The following is a 26,235-nucleotide window of genomic DNA, read 5'->3' as shown; positions in this document are numbered from 1 at the left end:
ACTGAAAGAAATCCTATTTTCCCTTATACTTTAAAAGTTGAGAAACATTAAATGAGTAGTGGTTCGATAGTATCTGAGTCCATTCCTGCTGCTATAACAAATACAACAAGCTAGGTGACTTACAAACAACAGAAATTTATTTCTGACAGTTCTGGAGGCTGGGAAATCCAAGATCAAAATGCCAGCACTTTTTGGTGTCTGGTAGGGATCTGCTTTCGGGTTTATACACAGCACCCTTCTTGCTGTGTCCTGACATGATGGAAGGGATGAGAGAAATCTGGAGCTCTTTCCTAAGGGTACTAATCTCATCCATGAGAGTTCTACATTCATGACCTAATCATCTCAAATAGGTCCTATCTCCAAATATCATCAGTGCCCGTCACCCAGTCACCCCCACCCCCCTGCCCACCTCCCTTTATACCACCCCTAGTTCGTTTCCCAGAGTTAGGAGTCTCTCATGTTCTGTCTCCCTTTCTGATATTTCCCACTCATTTTTTCTCCTTTCCCCTTTATTCCCTTTCACTACCCTTTATATTCCCAAAATGAATGAGACCATATAATGTTTGTCCTTCTCCAATTGATTTATTTCACTCAGCATAATACCCTCCAGTTCCAACCACGTTGAAGCAAATGATGGGTATTTGTCATTTCTAATGGCTGAGTAATATTCCATTGTATACATATACCACATCTTTATACATTCATCTTTCGATGTACACCGAGGCTCCTTCCACAGTTGGGCTATTGTGGACATTGCTGCTATAAACATCGGCGTGCAGGTGTCCCAGCGTTTCACTGCCTCTGTATCTTTGGGGTAAATCCCCAGCAGTGCAATTGCTGGGTCATAAGGCAAATCTATTTTTAACTCTTTGAGGAACCTTCACACACTTTTCCAGAGTGCTGTACCAGTTCACATTCCCACCAACAGTGCAAGAGGGATCCCCTCTCTCCACATCCTCTCCAATATTTGTTATTTCCTTCCTTGTTAATTGTCCCCATTCTCACTGGTGTGAGGTGGTATCTCAATGTGGTTTTGATTTATATTTCCCTGATGGCCAGTGATGCGGAGCATTTTCTCTTATGCTTGTTGGCTATGTCTATGTCTTTCTCTGTGAGATTTCTGTTCATGTCTTTTGCCCATTTCATGATTGGATTGTTTGTTTCTTTGCTGTTGAGTTTAATCAGTTCTTTATAGATCTTGGAAACTAGCCCTTTATCTGATACGTTATTTGCAAATATCTTCTCCCATTCTGTAGGTTGTCTTTTAGTTTTGTTGACTGTTTCTTTTGCTGTGCAAAGGCTTCTTATCTTGCTGGAACTCATACAGCAATTTGGTAGTGTGGCAGGATTTAAAATCAATGCCCAGAAGTCAGTGGCATTTGATACACTAACAATGAGACTGAAGAAAGAAATTAAGGCATCAATCCCATTTATAATTGCACCCAAAAGCATAAGATACCTAGGAATAAATCTAACCAAAGAGGTAAAGGATCTATACCCTAAAAACTACAGAACACTTCTGAAAGAAATTGAGGAAAACACAAAGAGATGGAAAAATATTCCATGCTTATGGATTGGAAGAATTAATATTGTGAAAATGTCAATGTTATCCAGGGCAATTTACACGTTTAATGCAATCTTTATCAAAATACCATGGACTTTCTTCAGAGAGTTAGAACAAATTATTTTAAGATTTGTGTGGAATCAGAAAAGACCCCGAATAGCCAAGGGAATTATAAAAAAGAAAACCATATCTGTGGGCATCACAATGCCAGATTTCAGGTTGTACTACAAAGCTGTGGTCATCAAGACAGTGTGGTACTGGCACAAAAACAGACACATAGAACAATGGAACAGAATAGAGAATCCAGAAGTGGACCCTGAACTTTATGGTCAACTAATATTCGATAAAGGAGGAAAGATTATCCACTGGAAGAAAGACAGTCTCTTCAATAAATGGTGCTGGGAAAATTGGACATCCACATGCAGAAGAATGAAACTGGACCACTCTCTTTCACCATACACAAAGATAAACTCAAAATGGATGAAAGATCTAAATGTGAGACAAGATTCCATCAAAATCCTAGAGGAGAGGGGGAGGGGCAAGATGGCGGAAGAGCAGGGTCTCCAAGTCACCTGTCCTCAACAAATTACCTAGAAAACCATCCAATCATTCTGAAAATCTACGAATTCGGCCTGAGATTTAAAGAGAGACCAGCTGGAACGCTACAGTGAGAAGAGTTCGCGCTTCTATCAAGGTAGGAAGACGGGAAAAAGAAATAAAGAAACAAAAGGCCTCCAAGGGGGAGGGGCCCCGCGAGGAGCTGGGCTGAGGCCGGGGCGAGTGTCCCCAGGACAGGAGAGCCCCGTCCCGGAGGAGCAGGAGCTGCACCATCCTTCCCCGCGGAAAGGCCTCCCGGGGAATTGGAGCAGGATCCCCAGAAAGGCGGGGATGCCCTCGGGCCCCCTGGGACAGTAACAGGGGAACTGCGCGCCTGGAGATGCGCCGAGCTCCCTAAGGGCTGCAGCGCCCACCGCGGGACCCGGAGCAGCTCGGAGGGGCTCGGGCGGCGGCTCCGCGGACGGGGCTGCGGGGCTCTGGGAACAGCTCGGCGGCGGCGGCTCGGGCGGAGGAAGAAGGTCCGCGGAGGGGGCGGCGCGGCTCCGGGAACAGCTCGGAGGGGCTCGGGCGGCGGCTCCGTGGAGGGGGCTGCGGGACGGGAGCGAGAATCCAACAGTGCAGGCCCCGGAGCACAGGGCGCCAGGACACAGCCCAGGATCCAGCCTCTCCCCAGACAGGCAGAGGCTGGGAGGGCCCAGGACAGCGAGGACGCTCCTGCCTGGAGCTGAGCAGATCAGCGGCCCCACCCGGGAGCCCCCAGGCCCTGCAGACGGAGAGCCCCGGAGTTACTGCGGGAGCTGACTCCAGGGTCCCAGAGCTGCCACCCCGCCACTGTGGCTTCCTCCCGGGGCCTCACGGGGTGAACAACCCCCACTGAGCCCTGCACCAGGCAGGGGCAGAGCAGCTCCCCCAAGTGCTAACGCCTGAGAATCAGCACAGCAGGCCCCTCCCCCAGAAGACCAGCGACACGAACCAGTTCCAAGGGAAGTCAAGGGACTTCAAGTATACAGAATCGGAAGATACTCCCCCGTGTTTTTTTTTTTTTTGTTTTATTTTTTTGTTTTTTTGGTTTTTTTTTTGTTTTTGTTTTGTTTTGTGCTTTTTTTTCTTTCTTTCTTCTTGATTTCTGATTGCTTCCCCCACCCCACCCCCCCTTTTTTTCTTTTTTCTCCTTTCTTTCTTTTTCTTTCTTTTTCTTCTCTTCCCCCCCCCCCCTTTTGGTCTTCTTTCTCTTTTTTCTTTTTCTCTTTTCTTTCCTTCTCTCTCTTTTTCTCCTTTTCCCAATACAACTTGTTTTTGGCCACTCTGCACTGAGCAAAATGACTAGAAGGAAAACCTCACCTCAAAAAAAAAGAATCAGAAACAGCCCTCTCTCCCACAGAGTTACAAAATATGGATTACAATTCAATGTCAGAAAGCCAATTCAGAAGCACTATTTTACAGCTACTGGTGGCTCTAGAAAAACCATAAAGGACTCAAGAGACTTCATGACTGCAGAATTTAGATCCAATAGGCAGAAATTAAAAATCAATTAAATGATATGCAATCCAAGCTAGAAGTCCTAACGACGAGGGTTAACGAGGTGGAAGAACGAGTGAGTGACATAGAAGACAAGTTGATGGCAAAGAGGGAAACTGAGGAAAAAAGAGACAAGCAATTAAAAGATCATGAGACTAGATTAAGAGAAATAAATGACAGCCTGAGGAAGAAAAACCTACGTTTAATTGGGGTTCCCGAGGGCGCCGAAAGGGCCAGAGGGCCAGAAGATGTATTGGAACAAATCCTAGCTGAAAACTTTCCTAATCTGGGAAGGGAAACAGGCATTCAGATCTAGGAAATAGAGAGATCCCCCCCTAAAATCAACAAAAACCGTTCAACACCTCGACATTTAATAGTGAAGCTTGCAAATTCCAAAGATAAGGAGAAGATCCTTAAAGCAGCAAGAGAAAAAAAGTCCCTGACTTTTATGGGGAGGAATATTAGGGTAACAGCAGACCTCTCCACAGAGACCTGGCAGGCCAGAAAGGGCTGGCAGGAAATATTCAGGGTCCTAAATGAAAAGAACATGCAACCAAGAATACGTTATCCAGCAAGGCTTTCATTCAAAATGGAAGGAGAGATAAAGAGCTTCCAAGACAGGCAGGAACTGAAAGAGTATGTGACCTCCAAACCAGCTCTGCAAGAAATTTTAAGGGGGACTCTTAAGATTCCCCTTTAAGAAGAAGTTCAGTGGAATAATCCACAAAAACAAGGACTGAATAGATATGATGACACTAAACTCATATCTATCAATAGTAACTCTGAACGTGAACGGGCTTAATGACCCCATCAAAAGGCGCAGGGTTTCAGACTGGATAAAAAAGCAGGACCCATCTATTTGCTGTCTACAAGAGACTCATTTTAGACAGAAGGACACCTACAACCTGAAAATAAAAGGTTGGAGAACCATTTACCATTCAAGTGGTCCTCAAAAGAAAGCAGGGGTTGCCATCCTTATATCAGATAAATTAAAATTTACCCCGAAGACGATAGTGAGAGATGAAGAGGGACACTATCTCATGCTCAAAGGATCTATCCAACAAGAGGACTTAACTATCCTCAATATATATTCCCCGAATGTGGGAGCTGCCAAATATTTAAACCAATTAATAACCAAACTGAAGAAATACTTTGATAATAATATACTTATACTTGGTGACTTCAATCTAGCTCTCTTTATACTAGATAGGTCTTCTAAGCACAACATATCCAAAGAAACGAGAGCTTTAAATGATACACTGGACCAGATGGATATCACAGATATCTACAGAACTTTACACCCAAACTCAACTGAATACACATTCTTCTCAAGTGCACATGGAACTTTCTCCAGAATAGACCACATACTGGGTCACAAATCGGGTCTGAACCGATACCAAAAGATCGGGATAGTCCCCTGTATATTCTCAGACCATAATGCCTTGAAATTAGAACTAAATCACAACAAGAAGTTTGGAAGGACCACAAACACATGGAGGTTAAGGACCATCCTGCTAAAAGATGAAAGGGTCAACCAGGAAATTAAGGAAGAATTAAAAAGATTCATGGAAACTAATGAGAATGAAGATACAACCGTTCAAAATCTTTGGGATGCGGCAAAAGCAGACCTGAGGGGGAAATACATCGCAATACAAGCATCCATTCAAAAACTGGAAAGATCTCAAATTCAAAAGCTCACCTTACACATAAAGGAACTAGAGAAACAGCAACAAATAGACCCCACCCCCAGCAGAAGAAGACAGTTAATTAAAATTCGAGCAGAACTCAATGATATCGAGACCAGAAGAACTGTGGAACAGATCAACAGAACCAGGAGTTGGTTCTTTGAAAGAATTAATAAGATAGATAAACCATTAGCCAACCTTATTAAAAAGAAGAGAGAGAAGACTCAAATTTATAAAATCATGAATGACAAAGGAGAGATCACTACCAACACCAAGGAAATACAAACTATTTTAAAAACATATTATGAACAGCTATATGCCAATATATTACGCAATCTAGAAGAAATGGACGCATTCCTGGAAAGCCACAAACTACCAAAACTGGAGCAGGAAGAAATAGAAAACCTGAACAGGCCAATAACCAGGGAGGAAATTGAATCAGTCATCAAAAACCTCCCAAGTCACAAGAGTCCAGGGCCAGATGGCTTCCCAGGGGAATTCTATCAAACGTTTAAAGAAGAAATCATACCTATTCTACTAAAGCTGTTTGGAAAGATAGGAAGAGATGGAGTACTTCCAAATTCGTTCTATGAGGCCAGCATCACCTTAATTCCGAAACCGGACACAGACCCCACCAAAAAGGAGAGTTACAGACCAATATCCCTGATGAACATGGATGCAAAAATTCTCAACAAGATACTAGCCAATAGGATCCAACAACACATTAAGAAAATTATTCACCATGACCAAGTAGGATTTATCCCCGGGACACAAGGCTGGTTCAACACTCGTAAAACCATCAATGTGATTCATCATATCAGCAAGAGAAAAACCAAGAAGCATATGATCCTCTCATTAGATGCAGAGAAAGCATTTGACAAAATACAGCATCCATTCGTGATCAAAACCCTTCAGAGTGTTGGGATAGAGGGAACTTTCCTCGACATCTTAAAAGCCATTTACGAAAAGCCCACAGCAAATATCATTCTCAATGGGGAAGCACTGGGAGCCTTTCCCCTAAGATCAGGAACAAGACAGGGATGTCCACTCTCACCACTGCTGTTCAACATAGTTCTGGAAGTCCTCGCCTCAGCAGACAACAAAAAGACATTAAAGGCATTCAAATTGGCAAAGAAGAAGTCAAACTCTCCCTCTTCGCCGATGACATGATACTCTACATAGAAAACCCAAAAGCCTCCACCCCAAGATTGCTAGAACTCATACAGCAATTTGGTAGCGTGGCAGGATACAAAATCAATGCCCAGAAATCAATGGCATTTCTATACACCAACAATGAGACTGAAGAAAGAGAAATTAAGGAGTCAATCCCATTGACAATTGCACCCAAAAGCATAAGATACCTAGGAATAAACCTAACCAAAGAGGTAAAAGATCTATACCCTAAAAACTATAGAACACTTCTGAAAGAAATTGAGGAAGACACAAAGAGATGGAAAAATATTCCATGCTCATGGATTGGCAGAATTAATATTGTAAAAATGTCAATGTTACCCAGGGCAATTTACACGTTTAATGCAATCCCTATCAAAATACCATGGACTTTCTTCAGAGACTTAGAACAAATTATTTTAAGATTTGTGTGGAATCAGAAAAGACCCCGAATAGCCAGGGGAATTTTAAAAAAGAAAACCATAGCTGGGGGCATCACAATGCCAGATTTCAGGTTGTACTACAAAGCTGAGGTCATCAAGACCGTGTGGTACTGGCACAAAAACAGACACATAGATCAATGGAACAGAATAGAGAACCCAGAAGTGGACCCTGAAATGTATGGCCATCTAATATTTGATAAAGGGGGAAAGACTATCCACTGGAAGAAAGACAGTCTCTTCAATAAATGGTGCTGGGAAAATTGGACATCCACATGCAGAAGAATGAAACTGGACCACTCTCTTTCGCCATACACAAAGATAAACTCAAAATGGATGAGAGATCTAAATGTGAGACAAGAGTCCATCAAAATCATAGAAGAGAACACAGGCAACACCCTCTTTGAACTCGGCCACAGTAACTTCTTGCAAGATACATCCACAAAGGCAAAAGAAACAAAAGCAAAAATGAACTATTGGGACTTCATCAAGATAAGAAGCTTTTGCACAGCAAAGGATACAGTCAACAAAACTAAAAGACAAACTACAGAATGGGAGAAGATATTTGCAAATGACATATCAGATAAAGGGCTAGTTTCCAAAATCTATAAAGAACTTATTAAACTCAACACCAAAGAAACAAACAATCCAATCATGAAATGGGCAAAAGACATGAAGAGAAATCTCACAGAGGAAGACATGGACATGGCCAACATGCACATGAGAAAATGCTCTGCATCACTTGCCATCAGGGAAATACAAATCAAAACCACAATGAGATACCACCTCACACCAGTGAGAATGGGGAAAATTAACAAGGCAGGAAACCACAAATGTTGGAGAGGATGCGGAGAAAAGCGAACCCTCTTCCACTGTTGGTGGGAATGTGAACTGGTGCAGCCACTCTGGAAAACTGTGTGGAGGTTCCTCAAAGAGTTAAAAATAGACCTGCCGTACGACCCAGCAATTGCACTGTTGGGGATTTACCCCAAAGATTCAGATGCAATGAAACGTCGGGACACCTGCACCCCGATGTTTCTATCAGCAATGGCCACAATAGCCAAACTGTGGAAGGAGCCTCGGTGTCCATCGAAAGATGAATGGATAAAGAAGATGTGGTTTATGTATACAATGGAATATTACTCAACCATTAGAAATGACAAATACCCACCATTTGCTTCAATGTGGATGGAACTGGGGGGTATTATGCTGAGTGAAATAAGTCAATCGGAGAAGGACAAACAGTGTATGTTCTCATTCATTTGGGGAATATGAATAATAGTGAAAGGGAATATAAGGGAAGGGAAAAGAAATGTTGGGAAATATCAGGAAGGGAGACAGAACATAAAGACTCCTAACTCGGGGAAACGACCTAGGGGTGGTGGAAGGGGAGGAGGGCGGGTGTTGGAGGGGAATGGGTGACGGGCACTGAGGTGGACACTTGACGGGATGGGCACTGGGTGTTTTTCTGTATGTTGGTAAATTGAACACCAATAAAAATTAATTTAAAAAAAATCCTAGAGGAGAACACAGGCATCTCCCTCTTTAAACTCAGCCACAGTAACTTCTTGCAAGTTACATCCATGAAGGCAAGAGAAACAAAAGCAAAAATGAACTATTGGAACAAATCATTATAGAAATGTTTCTTATAGGTCTTTATTTGTATTTTTAAAAAGATTTTATTTATGTATTCATGAGACACACACACACACAGAGAGAGAGAGAAAGAGGCAGAGACACAGGCAGAGGTAGAAGCAGGCTCCATGTAGGGAGCCCGATATGGGACTCAATCCCAGGACTCTTCCCGGGACTCTAGGATCACACCCTGGGCTGAAGGCAGGTGCTAAACCACTGAGCCACCCAGAGATCTCCTCTATTTGCATTTTTAAAGATTTTATTTATTTACTCATGAGAGACACACGGTCGGGGTGGGTGGCAGAGACACAGGCAGAGGAAGAAGCAGATCCCATGCAGGGCGCCTGACGTGGGACTCGATCCCGGATATCCAGGATCACGCCCTGGGCTGAAGGCAACTCCAAACTGCTGAGCCACCTGGGCTGCCCTCTATTTGCATTTTTAATGCATTTCTTATTCTTAGGTATTGCAGTAAAACAATTAAAATGGGATATAATAACTAATTTACAAATCAAAGCTGTGCATTTAGGGAAAAATTTTTTTGGAAGTGACCCTGTGTTATAAGGTAAAATACTTTTCATTTTTTAAATTTAAATTCCAATTAACACAATACAGTATCATAGTATTTCAGGTGTGGAATATAGTGGTTCATCGCTTGCATACAACAGTGAGTGTCCATCACATTTGCCCTCCTTAATATCCATCACACATTTAACTGATCCCTCACTTACCTCCCCTCAGGCAACCATCAGTTTGTTCTGTATATTTGAGTCTGTTTTCTGGTTTGCTTCTCATTCTTTTCCTCCCATTTGTTTATGTCTTCTGTTTTTTAAATTCCACATATGAGTAAAATCATGTGATACTGGTCTTTTTCTCACTGACTTATTTCATTTGACATAGACTCTGTAGCTCCATCCACATCATTGAAAATGGCAAGATATCATTCCTCTTGATGGCTGAGTAGTAGATTCTATGGAATCTATACTGATTATATATATATATAAAATCAGGTTTTGCTTTCTATATATATAGAAATTATATTATTATATAATTAATTATAATATAATTATATATATACAATCTTAATATATATATATAATCTTTATCCATTCATCAGTCCATGAACATTGGGCTCTCTCCATAGTTTGGATATTACTGATAATACTGCTATAAACATCAGGTGTACGTATCCCTTTGAATCTGTATTTTTGTATTTTGTATCCTCTTGGTAAATACCTAGTAGTGAAATTGCTGGGTCAATAGAGTAGCTCTATCTTTAACTTTTTGAGGAAACTCCATAAAGTTTTTCACAGTGGCTATACCTGTTTGCCTTCCCACCACCAGTGTAAGAGGGTTTCCCTTTCCCCACATCCATGCCAACAGCTGTTGATTTCTGTTTGTTAATTTTAGCCATTCTGACAGGGATGAGGTGATATCTCATTTTGGTTATGATTTGTATTTCCATGATGACTGAGTGATGTCAAGCAAATTTTCATGTGTCTTTAGCCATTGGCATGTGTTCTTTAAAAAAGTGCTTTTCATGTCTTCTGCCCATTTCTTAACTGGATTTTTTTTCCTCAGGGGTTGAGTTTCATAATTTTTTCATATATATTGGATACTAACCCTTTATCACATATGTCATTTACAAATATCTTCTCCCATTCTGAAGATTACCTTTTAGTTTTGTTGATTGTTTCCTATGCTGTACAGAAGCTTTTTTTATCTTGATGAAGTCCCAATAGTTCATTTTGCTTTTATTTCCTTGCTTTGAGAGACATATCTAGTAAGAAGTTTCTTTGGCCAATGTCAAAGAAATTATAGCCTGCGTTCTCCTTTAGGATTCTGATGGTTTCCTGTCTCATATTTAGGTTTTTAATTCATTTTTAGTTTATTTTTGCATATGATGTAAGAAAGTTGTCCAGTTTCATTTTTCTGCATGTGGCTGTTGAATTTTCCCAGTACCATTTGTTGAAGAGACTTTTCCATTGGATATTCTCTCCTGTCTTGTTGAGGATTATTTGGTTTATAGTTGTGGGTCCAATTTTGGGTTCTCTATTCTGTTCCACTGATCTGTGTGTCTGTTTTTGTGCCAATACTATACTGTCTTTTTTTCAATACTATACTGTCTTGATCACTACAGCTTTTTTTAAATATAATTTGAAGTCTATAATTGTGATGCTTCCAGCTTCACTTTTCTTTTTCAAGGTTGCTTTGGCTTTTCCGCTTCTTTTGTTGTTCCATACAATATTTAGGATTGTTTGTTCTAGCTCTTTGAAAAATGCTGTTGATATATTGATAGAGATTGAATTAAATGTGTAGTTTGCTTTGTATGGTATAGACATTTTAACAATATTTGTTCTTTCAATCCTTGAGCGTGGAATATTTTGTTTTCATTTCTTTGTACCATCTTCACTTTCTTTCATTAGTGTTTCATAGTTTTCAGAGCACAGATCTTTTACCATTTTGGTTAGATTGATTCCTAGATATTTTATGGTTTCTGGTGCAATTGTAAATAGGATTGATTCCTTGATTTCCTTTTCTGCTCCTTCATTATTGGTGTACAGAAACACAATAGATTTCTGTACATTGATTTTATATCCTGCAACTTTACTGAATTCCTTTATTAGTCTAGAAGTTTATCGGTGGAGTATTTTGGGTTTTCTCTATATTGTATCATTTCTTCTGCAAATAGTGAAAGTTTGACTACTTCTTTGCTGATTAGGATGCATTTATTTCTTTGTGTTACCTCATTGCTGGGGCTCAGGCTTCCAGTACTATGGTAAAATAGCAGTGGTGAGAGTGGACATCCCCATCTTGTTCCTGACTATCGAGGAAAAACTCTGTTTTTCCCCATTGAAAATATTAACTGTAGATTTTTCATATATCATGTGTGTGACATTGAGATACTTTTCTTGAGGTTTTTTAACAAAATGGGTGCTATACTTTATTAATTTTTTTGCATCTACTGGGAGGATCATATGGATCTTATTTTTCTTTTATTAATGTGGTATATCACATTGATTTATTTGCAAATATTGAATCATCCTTCCAACCTAGGAATAAATCCCACTTGATCATGGAGAATGATTTTGTGAATGTACTGTTAGATTGGGCTTGCTAGCATTTTTTTGAGAATTTTTGCCTCCATGTTCATCAGGGATATTGGACTGCAGTTCTTTTTTTTTAGTGGAATCTTTATGTAGCTTTGATATCAGTGCAATGCAGGCCACATAGATGAATTTAAAAGTTTTCCTTCCATTTCTATTTTTTTAAATAGTTCGAGAAAAATAGGTATTTAACTCTTCTTCAAATGTTTGGTAAAATTCGTCTTGGAAGCCATCTTGCCCTTGGAATTCTGTTTGTTGGGATATTTTAATTACTGATCCAATTTCTTTGAAGGCTATGGGTCTGTTCTAATTTTTTATTTCTTCTTGTTTCAGTTTTGGTAGTTTGTATGTTTCTAGTAATTTATCTTTTTTTTCCCCAATTGATTTTGTGGCATATAATTTTTCTTAATATTCTCTTAAAATTCTATTTTATGTAGTATTGATTGTTATTTCTCCTCTCTTGTTTGTGGTTTTTAAATTTGTGTCCTTTCCCTTTCCTTTTTGATAAGTCTGGCTAGGAGTTTATCAATATTACTAATTTTTCAAAGAATCAACTCCTGGTTTCATTGATCTGTTCTACTGTTTTGTTGTTGTTATTGTTCACTTTTCTATATCATTTATTTCTGGCATAATTTATTAATTATCTTATTTTCTGGGATTCAGGCTTTGCTTTCTATCATTTTTCTAATTCTTTTGAGTGTTATGTTAGGTTACATATTTGAGATTTTTCTTGCTTAGCGAGGTAGGCCTATATTGCTATATATTTCCCTCTTCGGACTGCTTGTGCTCTATCACAAAGGTTTTGGACCATAATATTTTCATTTTAACTTGTTTCCATATATTTTTAAATTTCCTCTTGATAGCCTGGTTGACTCGTTCATTATTTAGCAGACTTTTCTTTAACTTCCATGTATTTGTGGTCTTTCCATTTTTTTTTTCTTGTAGTTGACTTCAAGTTTCAGAGCGCTGTGATCAGAAAATATACATGGAAAAAAAAGAAAGAAAATATACATGGTATGATCTATATTATTTTATACTTTTTGAACCTGGTATGTGATCTGTTGATGAGAATGTCCCATGTGCATGTGAAAAGAATGTGTATTCTGTTGCTTTAGGATGAAATATTCTGAATATATCTGTTAAGTCCATTGGGTTCAGTGTCTCATTCAGAGTCATTGTTTCCTTGTTGATTTACTGCTTATATGATCTTTCCATTGATGTAAATGGGATGTTAAAGTCCCATACTATTATTGCATTATTATCAATGAGTTCTTTTATGTTTATTAAATTTTATATATTTGGGTGCCCTCATGTTGGGTTCATAAACATTTATGATTGTAAGGTCTTCCTTTTGGATGTACTCCTTATTATGATATAGTGCCCTTCTTCATCTCTTATTATAGTCTGTGGTTTAAAATCTAGTTTATTGGGGCAGCCTGGGTGGCTCAGCAGTTTAGCGCCACCTTCGGCCCAGGGTGTGATCCTGGAGACCCAGGATCCAGTCCCACCTCAGGCTCCCTGCATGGACCCTGCTTCTCCCTCTGCCTATGTCTCTGCCTCTCTCTCTCTGTCTCTGTCTCTCATGAATAAAGAAATAAAATAAATAAAATAAAATCTAATTTGTCTATTATAAGTATGGCTATTCCAGCTTTCTCCTTTTTTAAAGATTTTATTTATTTATTCATGGGAGACACACACACACTCACAGACAGAGAGAGAGAGAGAGAGAGAGAGAGGCAGAGGGAAAAGCAGGCCCCATGCAGGGAGCACAATGCGGGACTCTCGATCCCAGAACTCCAGGATCATGCCTTGGGTGGAAGGCAGGCACTAAACTGCTGAGCCACCCAGGGATCCCCTCCAGATTTCTCTAGATGGCCATTTGCATGACAAATCCATCCTCTCAATTTCAGAGTCTCTCATGCTGTACCCACTGAGCTAGCCAGGCACCTTATCCTCTCACTTTCAATCTGCAGGTGTCTTTAGTTCTCATAAAGAGTTAGGCAACATATAGATGGGTCTTCAGGGTTTTTTTTTTTTATCTACTCTGACACCCTATGTCTTTTGATATTGAGAGTAATTATTTATAGTTATGAATTTAGTGCCATTTTATTACTGGTTTTCTTGTTGTTTCTGGAGAGATTTTCCCTCCTCCTTTCTAGTCCTTGTCCCTTTTGATCTTTCCTTAACACTAAAAGTGTCCCCTAATATTCTTGAATGGCTGGTCACCAACTCCTTTAGTTTTGTTTTTTAAGAGAAACTCTTTTTATCTCCTTATATTTTGAATGTTAGCCTTGTTGTATAAAATATTCTTGGATGTAAATTTGTCCCATTCAGCATGTTGAATGTATCATACTATGCCCTTCTGGCTTGGCAAGATTTCATGGAGAGATCTGCTGCTAGGTTTATTGGTCTTCCCTTGTAAGTTAGGGGCTTCTTTTGTATTGCTGCTTTTATTTCATTATTTTTTATATAAATTCAAGTTAGTTAACATATAGTGTATTATTACTTTCAGAGGTAGAATTTAGTGATTCATCAGTTGCATATAATGCCCAGTACTCATTCCATCATGTGCCCTCCTTAATATACATCACCCAGTTACCCCATCCCCCTACCCACCACCCCTACAGCAACCCTCAGTTTGTTCCCTATAGTCAAGAATCTATCATCTTTTGCCTCCCTCTATGTTTTTATCTTATTTTATTGCTCCCTCCCTTCCCCTGTGTTCATCAGTTTTGTTTCTTAAACTCCACATATGAGTGAAATCTTATGGTATTTGGCTTTCTCTGACTGATCTATTTCACTTAGCATAGTTCCTTCTAGTTCCATCCACACAGTTGCAAATGGCAAGATTTCATTCTTTTTGATGGCTGAGGAATATTCATATATATATATATATATATATATATATATAATATTCCATTATATACATTCCATTATATATATTGGAATATTCCATTATTTCTCCTTTTTAGTTATAAAAAGCTAGTATACAACCTAACCTTACAACTTTATATATATATATATATAAATATATATATTAAATATAATATATTTAATTTAATAATATATTATATATTTTATATATATGAAATCACTTCTTTATATATATAAAATATATAGAAAATCACTTCTCTTTATTCATTTATCAGTCAGTGGACATCTGGGCTCCTTCCATATTTTAGCTATGGTGGACATTCCTACTATAAACATTGGGGTGAATGTGTGCTTTCACATCACTATTTTTGTATCCCTTGGAGAAATGCCTAGTGGTGCAATTGCAAGTTTTCCCAACACTATTTGTTGAGGAGACACTTTCATTTTTCCATGGGATATTCTTTCCTCCTTTGTTGAAGTTTAGTTAACCATAGAGTTGTGGGTCCATTTCTGTGTTTTCTATTCTGTTCCTTGATCTTTGTGTCTGTTTTTGTGCCAATATCATAATTTCTTGATGACTATAGCTTTGTAATATAACTTGAAGTCCAGAGTTGTGATACATACACCTTTGGTTTTCATTTTCAACATTCCTTTGGCTATTCACGTTCTTTACTTCTTCCATACAAATTTAAGAATTCCAGCTCTGAGAAAAATGCTAGTGTTATTTTGACAGAAATTGCATTAAATGTATAGTATGCTTTTTGTAGTATAGACATTTTAATATTTGGTCTTCCAATCCATGAGCATGGAATATTTTCCATTTCTTTGTGTCTTCCCTAATTTCTTTCATAAGTATTCTATAGTTTTCAGAGTACAGGTTTTTTACCTCCTTGGTTAGGTTTATTACTAGGTATCTTATGGTTTTGGGTGCAATTGTAAATGGGATTGACTTTTTGATTTCTCTTTTTGCTTTATTTTTGTTGTATAGAAACACAAGTGACTTGTAGGCATTGACTGTACATCTGTGACTCTGCTCAATTTTTGTATCATTTCTAGCAATTTTTGGTGGAGTTTTTCAAGTATTCAACATAGAGTATCATGTGGTCTGAAAGAGTGAACATTTGACATCTTTGCTGATTTGGATGCCTTTTATTTCTTTTTGTTGTCTGATTGCTGAGGTTAGGATTTCTTGCAATATGTTTATCAGTAATGGTGAGGATGGACATCGATTTTGTGATTCTTACCTTAGGGGAAAAGCTCTCAGTTTTTCACTAATGAGGATGATTTTAGCTATGGGTCTTTTGTATATATCTTTATAATGTTGATGTATATTCCCTCTATCTTTACTTTGTTGAGGGTTATATTTTTTTAATCAAGAAATTATGTTGTATTTTGTCAATGCTTTTCCAGCATCTTTAGAGAGAATCATATGATTTTTATACTTTCTTTTATTAATGTAGTGTATTATGTTGATTAATTTGCAGATATTGAACCATCCCTGCAGGCCAGGAAGATATCCCACTTGGTTGTGGTGAATAATTATTTTTTGTACTGTTGAATCGAATTACCTAGTATCTTGTTGAGAATTTTTCATCTATGTTCATCAGGGATATTGGTCTGTAATTCTTCTTTTTGGTGGAGCCTTCATCTGGTTTTGGGATCAATGTAATGCTGGCCTCATGGAATAAGTTAGGAAATATTACTTCCATTTTAATTTTTTTGAAAAGTTTTACAAGAATAGGTATTGATTCTTCTTTAAATGTTTGACAGAATTCCACTGGGAAACCATTCAGCTCTAGACTTTATTGGAAGATTTTTGCATACTGATTCAGTTTCTTTGCTGGTTATGGGTCTGTTCAGATTTTTCTATTTCTTCTTCATTCACTTTGGTAGTTTCTGTGTTTCTAGGAAGTTATTCATTTCTTCCATATTGTCTGATTTGTTGGCATATAATTGCTTATAATATTCTCTTATAATTGTATTTTTGTGGTATTGATTGTGATCTCTTTTATTTCAATCATGGTTTTATTTGGCTCCATTTTCTTCTTTTTGATACATTTAGTTGGGGTTTATCAATCTTGTTAATTCTTTCTAAGAACCAGCTCCTAGTTTTGTTGATCCATTCTACTCTTGTTTTTTTTTAATTTCTGTATCACTGATTTCTGTTCTGATCTTTATTATTTTCCTTCTCCTGCTGGATCTAGGCTTCATTTGCTGTTCTTTTTCCAAATACTTTAGGTGTAAGGTTAGGTTGTATACTTGTGACTTTTCTTACTACTTGAGGAAGCAGTGAATTTCTATATACTTCCTTTTTAGGACTGCCTTGGCTGCATCCTGAAGGTTTTGAACTGTTGTGTTTTTCTTTTTATTTAATTCTATGTATTTTTAAATTCTTTTTAATTCCTTGGTTGACATGTTTATTTTTATTAGGATGTTCTTTAACCTCCATGTATCTGTGGTCCTTCCAAATTTCTTTTATTAGTTTCAGGGTAGAATTTAGTGATTAATCAGTTGCATATAATACCCAGTGCTCATTACATCAAGTTCCCTCCTTAATGCCCATCATCCAGTTGTCCCTTCCCTGGAATCCACCAAATTTTTTCTTGTGGTTGACCTTGAGTTTCATACATTGTGATATGAAAATATGCATGGTATGATCTCAAACTTTTTGTACTGTTTGAGTCTTGATTTGTGACACAGTATGTGGTCTATTCTGGAGAATGTCCCATGTGCTCTCAAAAAGGAATTGAATTCTGCTGCTCTAGGATGAAACACTCTGAATATATTGGATAAGTCCATCTGATCCAGTATGTCATTTAAAGCCCTTGTTTCCTTGTTGGTCTCTGCTTAGATGATCAGTCCATTGGTTTGAGTGGGGTGTTAAAGTCTCCTACTATTATTGTGTTTTTATCCATGAGTTTCTTTAAGTTTGCTATTATTTTTTAATATATTCGGCTGCTCCCATGTTAAGGGCATAAATATTTACAATTGTCCAATCTTCTTGTTGGGTAGGCTCCTTTTTAGGATATAGTGTCCTGATCTCTTCTTACAGTCTTTGGTTTAAAATCTCATTTGTTTAATGTAAGTATGGCTACCCTAGCTTTCTTTTAATAACCATTATCATGATCAGTGGTTCTCCACCTGCTCACTTTCAATTTGGAGGAGTCTTATAGTTTATAATAAGTTTCTTGTAAGCAGTGTCAATGGGTCTTGTTTTTTAATCCACCTGATACCCTATGCCTTTTGATTGGAGAGTTTAGTCCATTTATATTCAGAGTAATTATTGAAAGATATGAATTTAATGCCATTTTATTAGCTGTAAAGTATATGCTTCTATAGATTGTCTCTGTTCCTTCCTAGTATTTGTTCCTTTTGGTCTCTTTCTGCTCAAAAGGTGCCATGTAATATTTCTTGCAGGGCTACTTTAGTGTTCATGAATTCCTTTAGTTTTTATTTGTTTTGGAAAATCATTACCTCTCCTTCTATTCTGAATGATAGCTTTGCTTGATAGAATATTCTTGGTTGCATATTTTTCCCATTTAGCATGTTGAATATATCATGTCAGTATTTCTGGCCTGTCAGATCTCTGTGGACAGGTCTGCTGCTAGCCCTATGTCTACCCTTGTAGTTAAAGACTTATCATCTTGAGCTTCATTCAGAATTTTCTCTTTATCTTTGTATTTTTCAAGTTACACTATGATATATCATGGAGTTGACCTGTTTTTGTTAATTTTGAGGGAAGTTCTCTGCCTCTTGAACATGAATGCCTGTTTCCTTCTGCAGATTAGGGTTGTTCTTAGCTATAATTTGTTCAAATAAACTTTCTGCTCCTTTTTCCCCATTCTTCTTCTTCTGGGGTTCCTGTAATATGGATATTTTTCCTTTGTGGTATCACTGATTTTCCTGTCTACCTTAGTGATCTAACAGTTTTCTTTCCCTCTTCTTTTTAGCTTCCTTATTTTCCATGATTTTATCTTCTATATCACTGAATCACTCTTCTGCCTCATTCATCCCTCTTTTTATGGCCTCTGCTTGGAGGCATAAAATTTAATGCATGCTGGTTATAGCATTTTTAACTTCAACCTGACTAGATTTCAGTCCTTTTATCTCTATGATAAGGAATCTCTCGTGTCTTCTATGCTTTTTTCAAGCCCAGCTATTATAATTGTTGTTTTAAATTCTACTTCAGACATCTTACTTATATCTATCTGTATTGAAATATTATTTATATCTGTAATTACTAGCTATGAGTATTTTCTCTTATTCTTTTTGGTGGGGGGGGGGGGTGTCAGTGAATTTCTCCATCTCATCATTTTGACCAGAAAGGAAAAGAGAGAAAAATAAAAAAACAACTACAATAACAACAACAACAAGCACACACACACACACTCACACACACACTCACACACACACACACACAAAAACGAGATCCTGGGTGTATTTTGGTCTGCTTGTTGATTGAACCAGATCCCAAGATAGAAAGAAAGGAAGGAAGAAAGAAAGAAAGAAAGAAAGAAAGAAAGAAAGAAAGAAAGAAACATATATACATATATGTATAAAATAAAATAAGTTTCAATGAAAAGAAACACAAAATAAAAAATAGATATAACATATATTTAAAAATAATTTTTAAGAATAAAAAGAATTGAAAAAAAATAAAAAAAAATGAAAAAAATAAAAATAAATGTACAAAGAAGGCTAGATGTTATTTTCCCTAGAGTTGATGCTTTGCATTACTCTATGATCAGTAAACTTGGTGTGAGCAAATTGTTTGTGCTGGTCTTCTGGGTGAGGGATCTGTTGAACTGATTCTCCTATGGACTTGCCCTAGTGGATATGTGCCTCCAGTGGTCACTTTTCTACTTTTAGACTTGAGTATTTACTCTCAGACCTCTGATTTCTCAGGAGTTCAGAATGACTTGATATCCTTATTCAAGAGATGAGACAAAATTAGGGTCCCCCTATTCTTCTGGCATCTTAACTCCTCCCTGTCTTGCTGCTTTTAGATTTTGTTTTTCTTTATCATCTTCTTTTGAAAACTTTACAAAATGTCTTGGTATTGGCTTCCTTTTTTTAAATCTTGATAGGCATTCTCTGTGCATCCTGGATTTGTATGTCTGTTTCTGTCCCCAGATTAGACAAGTTTTTAGCTATAATTTCTTCAAATAAAACTCCTGCCCCCTTTTCTCTCTCTTGTTCTTCTGGGATTTGTATGAATGAATGTTATTTTGTTTAATGGAGTCACTGTGTTACCTAAGTCTACTCTCATGTTCCAAAATTTTTCTTTCTCTCTTTTGTTCAGCTTCATTATTTTCTACAATTCTATCTTCTGTATCATTTATCTATTCATCTACTTCATCTATCCTTGTGGTCAATAATCCAGTTAGTTTCAAATCTCAGTTATTGCATTTTTCATCTCAGCCTGAATATTTTTTAGCTCCTTTTTCCCTGTGGTAATGGTCTCCCTGACATCTTCCATGTTTTTTTCAAGCCCAGCTAGCATCCTTATGACTTTTGCTTTAAATCCTAAATCAGGGATATTACTTATATTTGTTTCTGTTAGATCCCTGGCTGTGACCTTTTCTTGTTTCTTCTTTTGGAATGAATTGCTCTGTTTTGGTATTTTGTCTAGGTCTCTATCTTCTTCTCTGTGTTAGGAAAGTCTTTAGGTTTCCTTCTTCTGACAGTAATGTCTTTATGAAGAAGTTGTATAGTATCCAGGGCTTGGCACTTCCAGAATTTCTCTTGTGTGTGCTACGTGCACTCTATTGCTATCGTTTTGGCAGCTCTATCCCCAGGTCAGTAGTCTCTTCTTGTTTGCAGTGGGCAGTGTTTGGACCTTGGCCACAGTGTGGTGAGTTTTACCTGGATATGCTCTGGTTTGTTTGTTAAGATAACTGATACTAATTCCATTAGACATGAAGCTTTGTAGAAGTATCTGATCAGTAGACATGGTTTGTGTTGGTCTTCTGGGGAAGAGGCCTGCTGTGATGATCCTTAGGCATATTTCCCTGAGGAAAATAGTACTAGCAGAGTGCAGGGTGCAGGACCTGGTGTAAGTAGGTTAGGCATCCAGTGTTGGAGTTGCGTTATTTACTAAGATTGGTTTATGCTGAGGGACAGAAGAGGGAAATGGTTCCATTTTGCTCCTCTGTCCTTGGGTACATCTAAAACTCCAGGCTTTTATCCTCACTGGTTGCAAAAACTCACAAAAATCAGCCCCCCTCATTTTCCCAGCCAATGGCTTTGGGGAAGTCTTCTCCTTCTGTGTCTCCCTATGCACACCACTCTCTCTTACCTTTCTCTATATCCATGGCTCCCATCCCTCCATAGCACCTCCCATCCCTCTATTTCTTCCCCAAACAATGTGTCCACACATCCTGACTTTCTTGATTTGGCCTCTTCTCTGCTTCTATTTGTGCAATTTATTTTATAACTCCTCATGCAGATTTCTTGGGTGTTCAGAATTATTTGTTAGTTTTCTAGGTTGAGGGACAAGGAAAATCTAAGATCTTCCTTGTACACTGCCATCTTACCTCTCACCCTACAGTCTACTTGATAAAATGCTTTTCAAGTAATTTTTTTTCAAAGAAAACCTAAATCTCACTATTATAGAAATGAAATATTATTTCCTCAAGGAATGCATTTTATTTACTCATTGAGAATCACTGATATGATATGATATGTCACTTTTCTGTGTTTATTGTTTCCCATATCTGTAATAAAAATTCTGTATATATTTTCCTGAATTTATAATTCCAAATATTTATTTGTACATGTTTCTGTGGAAATATTTTAGTTACTTCTATTTCCTAGAATGTTTTCCCTATGTTATGATATTTAGGAGGTGTTTTTCACAGGAAAGTTAATTTCTTGTAAATGAAGTATCATTCTTTTTATAAAATAGGCATAATTGTGTCTAAATACTTAAGAAAACTAGTTCCAAAATTTCAAATATAATCTTTTTAAATTTTCTCTATACATATAGCCACAAACTCCTGAAAAAGTACTTGAAGAAATGAAAGAAGAAAAAAATGAAGATGTTGAAGAAGAGGAAATAGAAATGAAGGAAGCAGTGGCAACAGCTTTTTCATCTTCTGATGAAAAAGATCAAGAAGGTTATGTAGAAGACCAAAAAAAGAGAGAAGAGAATAGAGAAGATGAGAAAGAGAACAAAGATATAAAAGGAAAAGGAGATAGAAAAGAGGATGAAGATGGAAAAGGAAAAGGAGATGGAAAAGAAGAAGAGAAAAAAGAGAAAGGAGATGAAAAAAAGGGTGAAGATGGAAAGGGGAAAGGAGAAGATGTCAAAGAATTTGAAAATGAAAAAGACACAGGAGAAAAAAAACAGGGAGATGATAGAAAAGAGAATGAAGATGGAAGAGTGGATAAATATGGAAAAGAGGAGAAATGTGGAAATAAAGAAGAGGTTGGAAATAAGAAAGGTGGAAAAGAGAAAGAGGAAGATGGAGCAGAAGAAAATGGAAACGGAGATGGGAAAGATGGAAGAAATGGAAAGGAAAACAAGAAAGCTGAAGTGGAAAAAGAAGTAGCTGAAAAAGAAGAGGTCAAAAAAGATGAAAAAGAAGAATCTCAGAGTACTGTTTAAAGCTGCCCTATATAGTTTCATAATTTGGTAATATATGCCTCCATGTTGTAATGTTAATAGAGATGAATATTTTTATCAAATATTTTATAAACACAGCTTTTCTTTAACATCAGTTTAATTTCAGAACACCTTCATACTGATTATTAGTCACAAAGTAGCTAACATGAAACCTTTATACATTTTGTGATCATAATAGTGAAATATACAAAAAAAATATGTTTTCACTCTGTCAATTTCCTTTTGTGTAATTTATGTTAAATCTTTGAATTTTAACTCCCATATGTGATAATTTCACAAAATAGGGAGATTCCAAAAAGTTTCTTCCAAAATTCTTATGGTTTTCTATGTTGCTTTTATTAAAAAGTTTAACTATTTTCTATAATTCAAAGAGAATTCTTTCTGAAATAGAACTTTTTTACCAGCATGTGAACAAATAAAATTACAAATTCATTTTTAAAAGATTTATAATTTTTTTCAGAAGGGCAGTTCTGATTATATGTGTATCCACAAATATTACTGGGTTGATTTTAATAAAAATTCTATTAAAAATAATTGTATTTTATTATATCTCTAAAAATGTAGTTAGTGAAATATTAGAGTGCCTGATTTTTTTCTGTTGTAATGTTTGCAAAAGCATTTTTAAACTTTTTTACACTGAGATAAAATTAACATAAAATTTACCATTTTAACCATTTTCAATTTAGTAGTTATTTTATGTGTGTGTGCATTTATAATATTGTGCAACTATCACCAGGACACACTTCCAGAACATTTTCACCCAAATAAAACTCAAAGTACCTATTAGCAATCTCTCCATTCCCAACCCCCTCCTCACCTGTTCCTCTTAAACCAATTTGGTTTGTCTTTATAGATTTGCCTATTCTAGACATTTCATATAAATGGAACCATGCACTATGTGGCCTTTGGCCTCTTTCACTTAGCATAATGTTTTCCCATTCACCCATCTTGTAGCAAGTATCATTACTTCATTTCTTTTTGTGGCTGAATAATATTATATTCTATTGATATACTACATTCCTTCTTGAACATTGAGCTGTTTCCATATTTTTGTTAATTATAAATAATATTTCTATGAATATCCATGTACAAGTTTTATAGTGTGTACATGTATGTTTTCATTTCTCCTAGGTATCTATCTAGGACTAGAACCACTGGATTATATAGGAATGTTATGGTTACTTTTTGAGGGACTTTTAAACTGTTTTCCAATGTGGCTTCATCATCACTTACCCTCACTAGCAATATATGTGGGTTCTAATTTTTCCACATCCTAGTCAAAACGTCTTACTGTCAATATTTAATTATAACCATATTAGTGGGGTTATTTGTGGGAGATAAAAATCATGGTTATTAGTTGGGGCAATATGGCAGAAGAGTAGGATCTCCAAGTCACCTGTCCCCACCAACTTACCTAGATAAATTTCAAATCATCCTGAAAACCTACGAATTCAGCCTGGGATTTAAAGAGAGAACAGCTGGAATGCTACAGTGAGAGGAGTTCGCTCTTCTATCAAGGTAGGAAGACGGAAAAAATAAATTAATAAATAAGCATCCAAGGGGGGGGGGGGAGCCCAGGGAGGAGCCGGGCTAAGGCCAGGCAATGAGAGCCTCCAGGACAGGAAAGTCCAGCCACGGAGAAACAGGAACTTTACCTGGATGGAAAGGTGCTGACAGAGAACTTAGGCAGGATCCAAGGTAGGGCAGTGGAGCCCCCCAGTTTCCCGGGATCACTAACAGAGGAAGTGCGCCCCAGGGGAGAGCGTGTCACACACTGCAGGACAACGTCCCTAAAGGGCTGGAGCGTGGACTCAGCAGGGCCTCAGGAGAAGCTCAGGGAGTGACTCCAGAGGTGACTCCGGATGGAGGGGACTGCACGACCCGCAGAGCAGCTCAGGTGGCGGCTCAGGCATCAGCTCTGCCCGGAGGGGGCTGCACAGCCCTGAGAGCACTTCAGGCGGTGGCTCTGCACAAAGTGAGCTGAGTGGTCCGGAAGCGCAAGTCCAGCAGCGCAGGCCCCAGAGCACAAGGCGCCAGGGGGACACAGCCCAGGATCCAGCGCTCCCCTTGTGACAGGTAGAGGCTGTGAGAACACAGGACAGCAAGAAAGCTCCTGCCGCCAGGCGGCCCCTAGATATGCAGATTAGTGCACCCCTCCCCTGGAGCATCCAGGCCCCTGTGGACTGAGAGAGTGTGGTAGTTACTGCTGGAGCTGACTCTAGGGCTGGAGAGCTGGCCGCTGCCACTATTATTATTCCTCCTGATGTCACCTTGTGCCTGGGACTGAGCGAGGCCACCAAGGAGCAGGGGCCTCACAGGAAAAACAGTTCCAACTGACCCATGAACCTGGCAGGGGGCAGGACAGCGCCCCCAGGTGCACACACCTGGGAATCAGCACAGCAGGCTTCTCCCACAGAAGACCAGCTGGAAGGAAAGGGGAGGAGCAAGTTCTAACCAAGCAGCACTGGAAAGACCCAGGGGAAGTTGAGGGATGTACAGTATATAGAATCAGGGAATAGCCCTCTTTGTTTTATGTTTTTTGTTTATTTCTTCACCTCCCCCCTTTTTTTTCATCCCTATTTCCTTCCTTTTAACAGTACAACTTGTTTTCAGCCACTCTGCACTGAGCAAAATGATTAGAAGGAAAAACTCACCACAAAATAAAGAATCAGAAACAGGACTCTCTCCCACAGAATTAGATTTGGATTACAATTCAACGTCAGAAAGCCAATTCACAAGAACAATTATAAAGCTACTGGTGGCTCTGGAAAAAAGCAAGGGATTCAAGAGACTTCAGGCCTGCAGAATTTAGAGCTAATCAGGCCAAAACTAAAAATCAATTCAATTAGATGCAATCCAAACTGGACGTCCTAACGATGAAGGTTAATGAGGTAGAAGAATGAGTTAGTGACATAGAAGACAAGTTGATGGCAAGGAAGGAAGCTGGGAAAAAGAGAGAAAAACAAAAGATTGTGAGGAAAGGTTAAGGGAAATAAATGACAACCTCAGAAGGAAAAAATCTAAGTTTAATTGGGGTTGCAGAGGGCGCCGAAAGGGACAGAGGACCAGAAACTGTATTTGAACAAAGCACAGCTGAGAATTTCCCTAACTTGGGGAGGGAAACAGGCATTCAGATCCAGGAAATAGAGAGATCCCCCCTAGAATTAATAAAAATCATTCAACACCCGGAAATTTCATAGTGAAACTTGCAAATTCCAAAGATAAAGAGAAGATCAATAAAGCACCAAGAGACAAGAAATCCCTAATATTTATGGGGAGAAGTATTAGGTTAACAGCAGACCTCTCCACAGAGACCGGGCAGGCCAGAAAGAGCTGGCAGGATATATTTAGGGTCCCAAATGAGAAGAACATGCAGCCAAGGGTACTCTATCCAGCAAGGCTCTCATTCAGAATAGGAGAGATAAAGAGCTTCCAAGATAGGCAGAAACTGAAGGAATATGTGACCACCAAACCAGCTCTGCAGGAAATTTTAATGGGGACTCCGTAAAAGAAAGAGGAAGTCTAGGAAACTCCACAGAACAGGGAGTGAATAGGTATTATGATGACACTAAATGCATATCCTTCAGTAGTAACTCTGAATGTGAATGGGTTTAATGATGCCATCAAAAGGCGCAGGATTTCAGACTGGATAAAAAAGCAAGACCCATCTATTTGCTGTCTATAAGAGACTCATTTTACACATAAGGATACCTCCAGCCTGAAAATAAAAGGTTGGAGAACCATTGACCATTCAAATGGTCCTGAAAAGGAAGGAGGGGAAGCAATCCTCATGTCAGATACATTAAAGTTTATCCCAAAGACTGTAGTAAGAGATGAAGAGGGACACTCTATCATACTAAAAGGATATATCCAAAAAGAGGACCTAACAATCATGAATATTTAAGCTCCTAATATGGGAGCTGCCAAGTAGATCAATCAACTAATAACCAAAGTTAAGACATACTTAGATAATAATACACCTATACTGGGAGACGTGAAGAGAGGGCTTTCTGTGTTTGACAGATCTTCTAAGCACAACATGTCCAAAGAAGCAAGA

At 38.1% G+C, this 26,235-nt stretch overlaps 1 protein-coding gene across 1 annotated transcript in view; it reads left to right on the top strand.

The window, feature by feature from the left end:
- Positions 1-22,849, top strand: part of HMGN5 (high mobility group nucleosome binding domain 5) — a 29,736-nt gene extending 6,887 nt beyond the window's left edge. The window contains exon 6 of the mRNA XM_072745023.1: positions 21,540-22,849. Coding sequence (XP_072601124.1) covers positions 21,540-22,160 — 621 coding nt within the window. The 3' untranslated portion in view covers positions 22,161-22,849. The remainder of the gene's footprint in view (positions 1-21,539) is intronic.
- Positions 22,850-26,235: the final 3,386 nt, after the last annotated feature.

The sequence above is a fragment of the Vulpes vulpes genome, chromosome X (genome assembly GCF_048418805.1).
Source record: "Vulpes vulpes isolate BD-2025 chromosome X, VulVul3, whole genome shotgun sequence".
Taxonomy (NCBI): domain Eukaryota; kingdom Metazoa; phylum Chordata; class Mammalia; order Carnivora; family Canidae; genus Vulpes; species Vulpes vulpes.
This window is presented reverse-complemented; position numbering and strand designations above follow the sequence as displayed.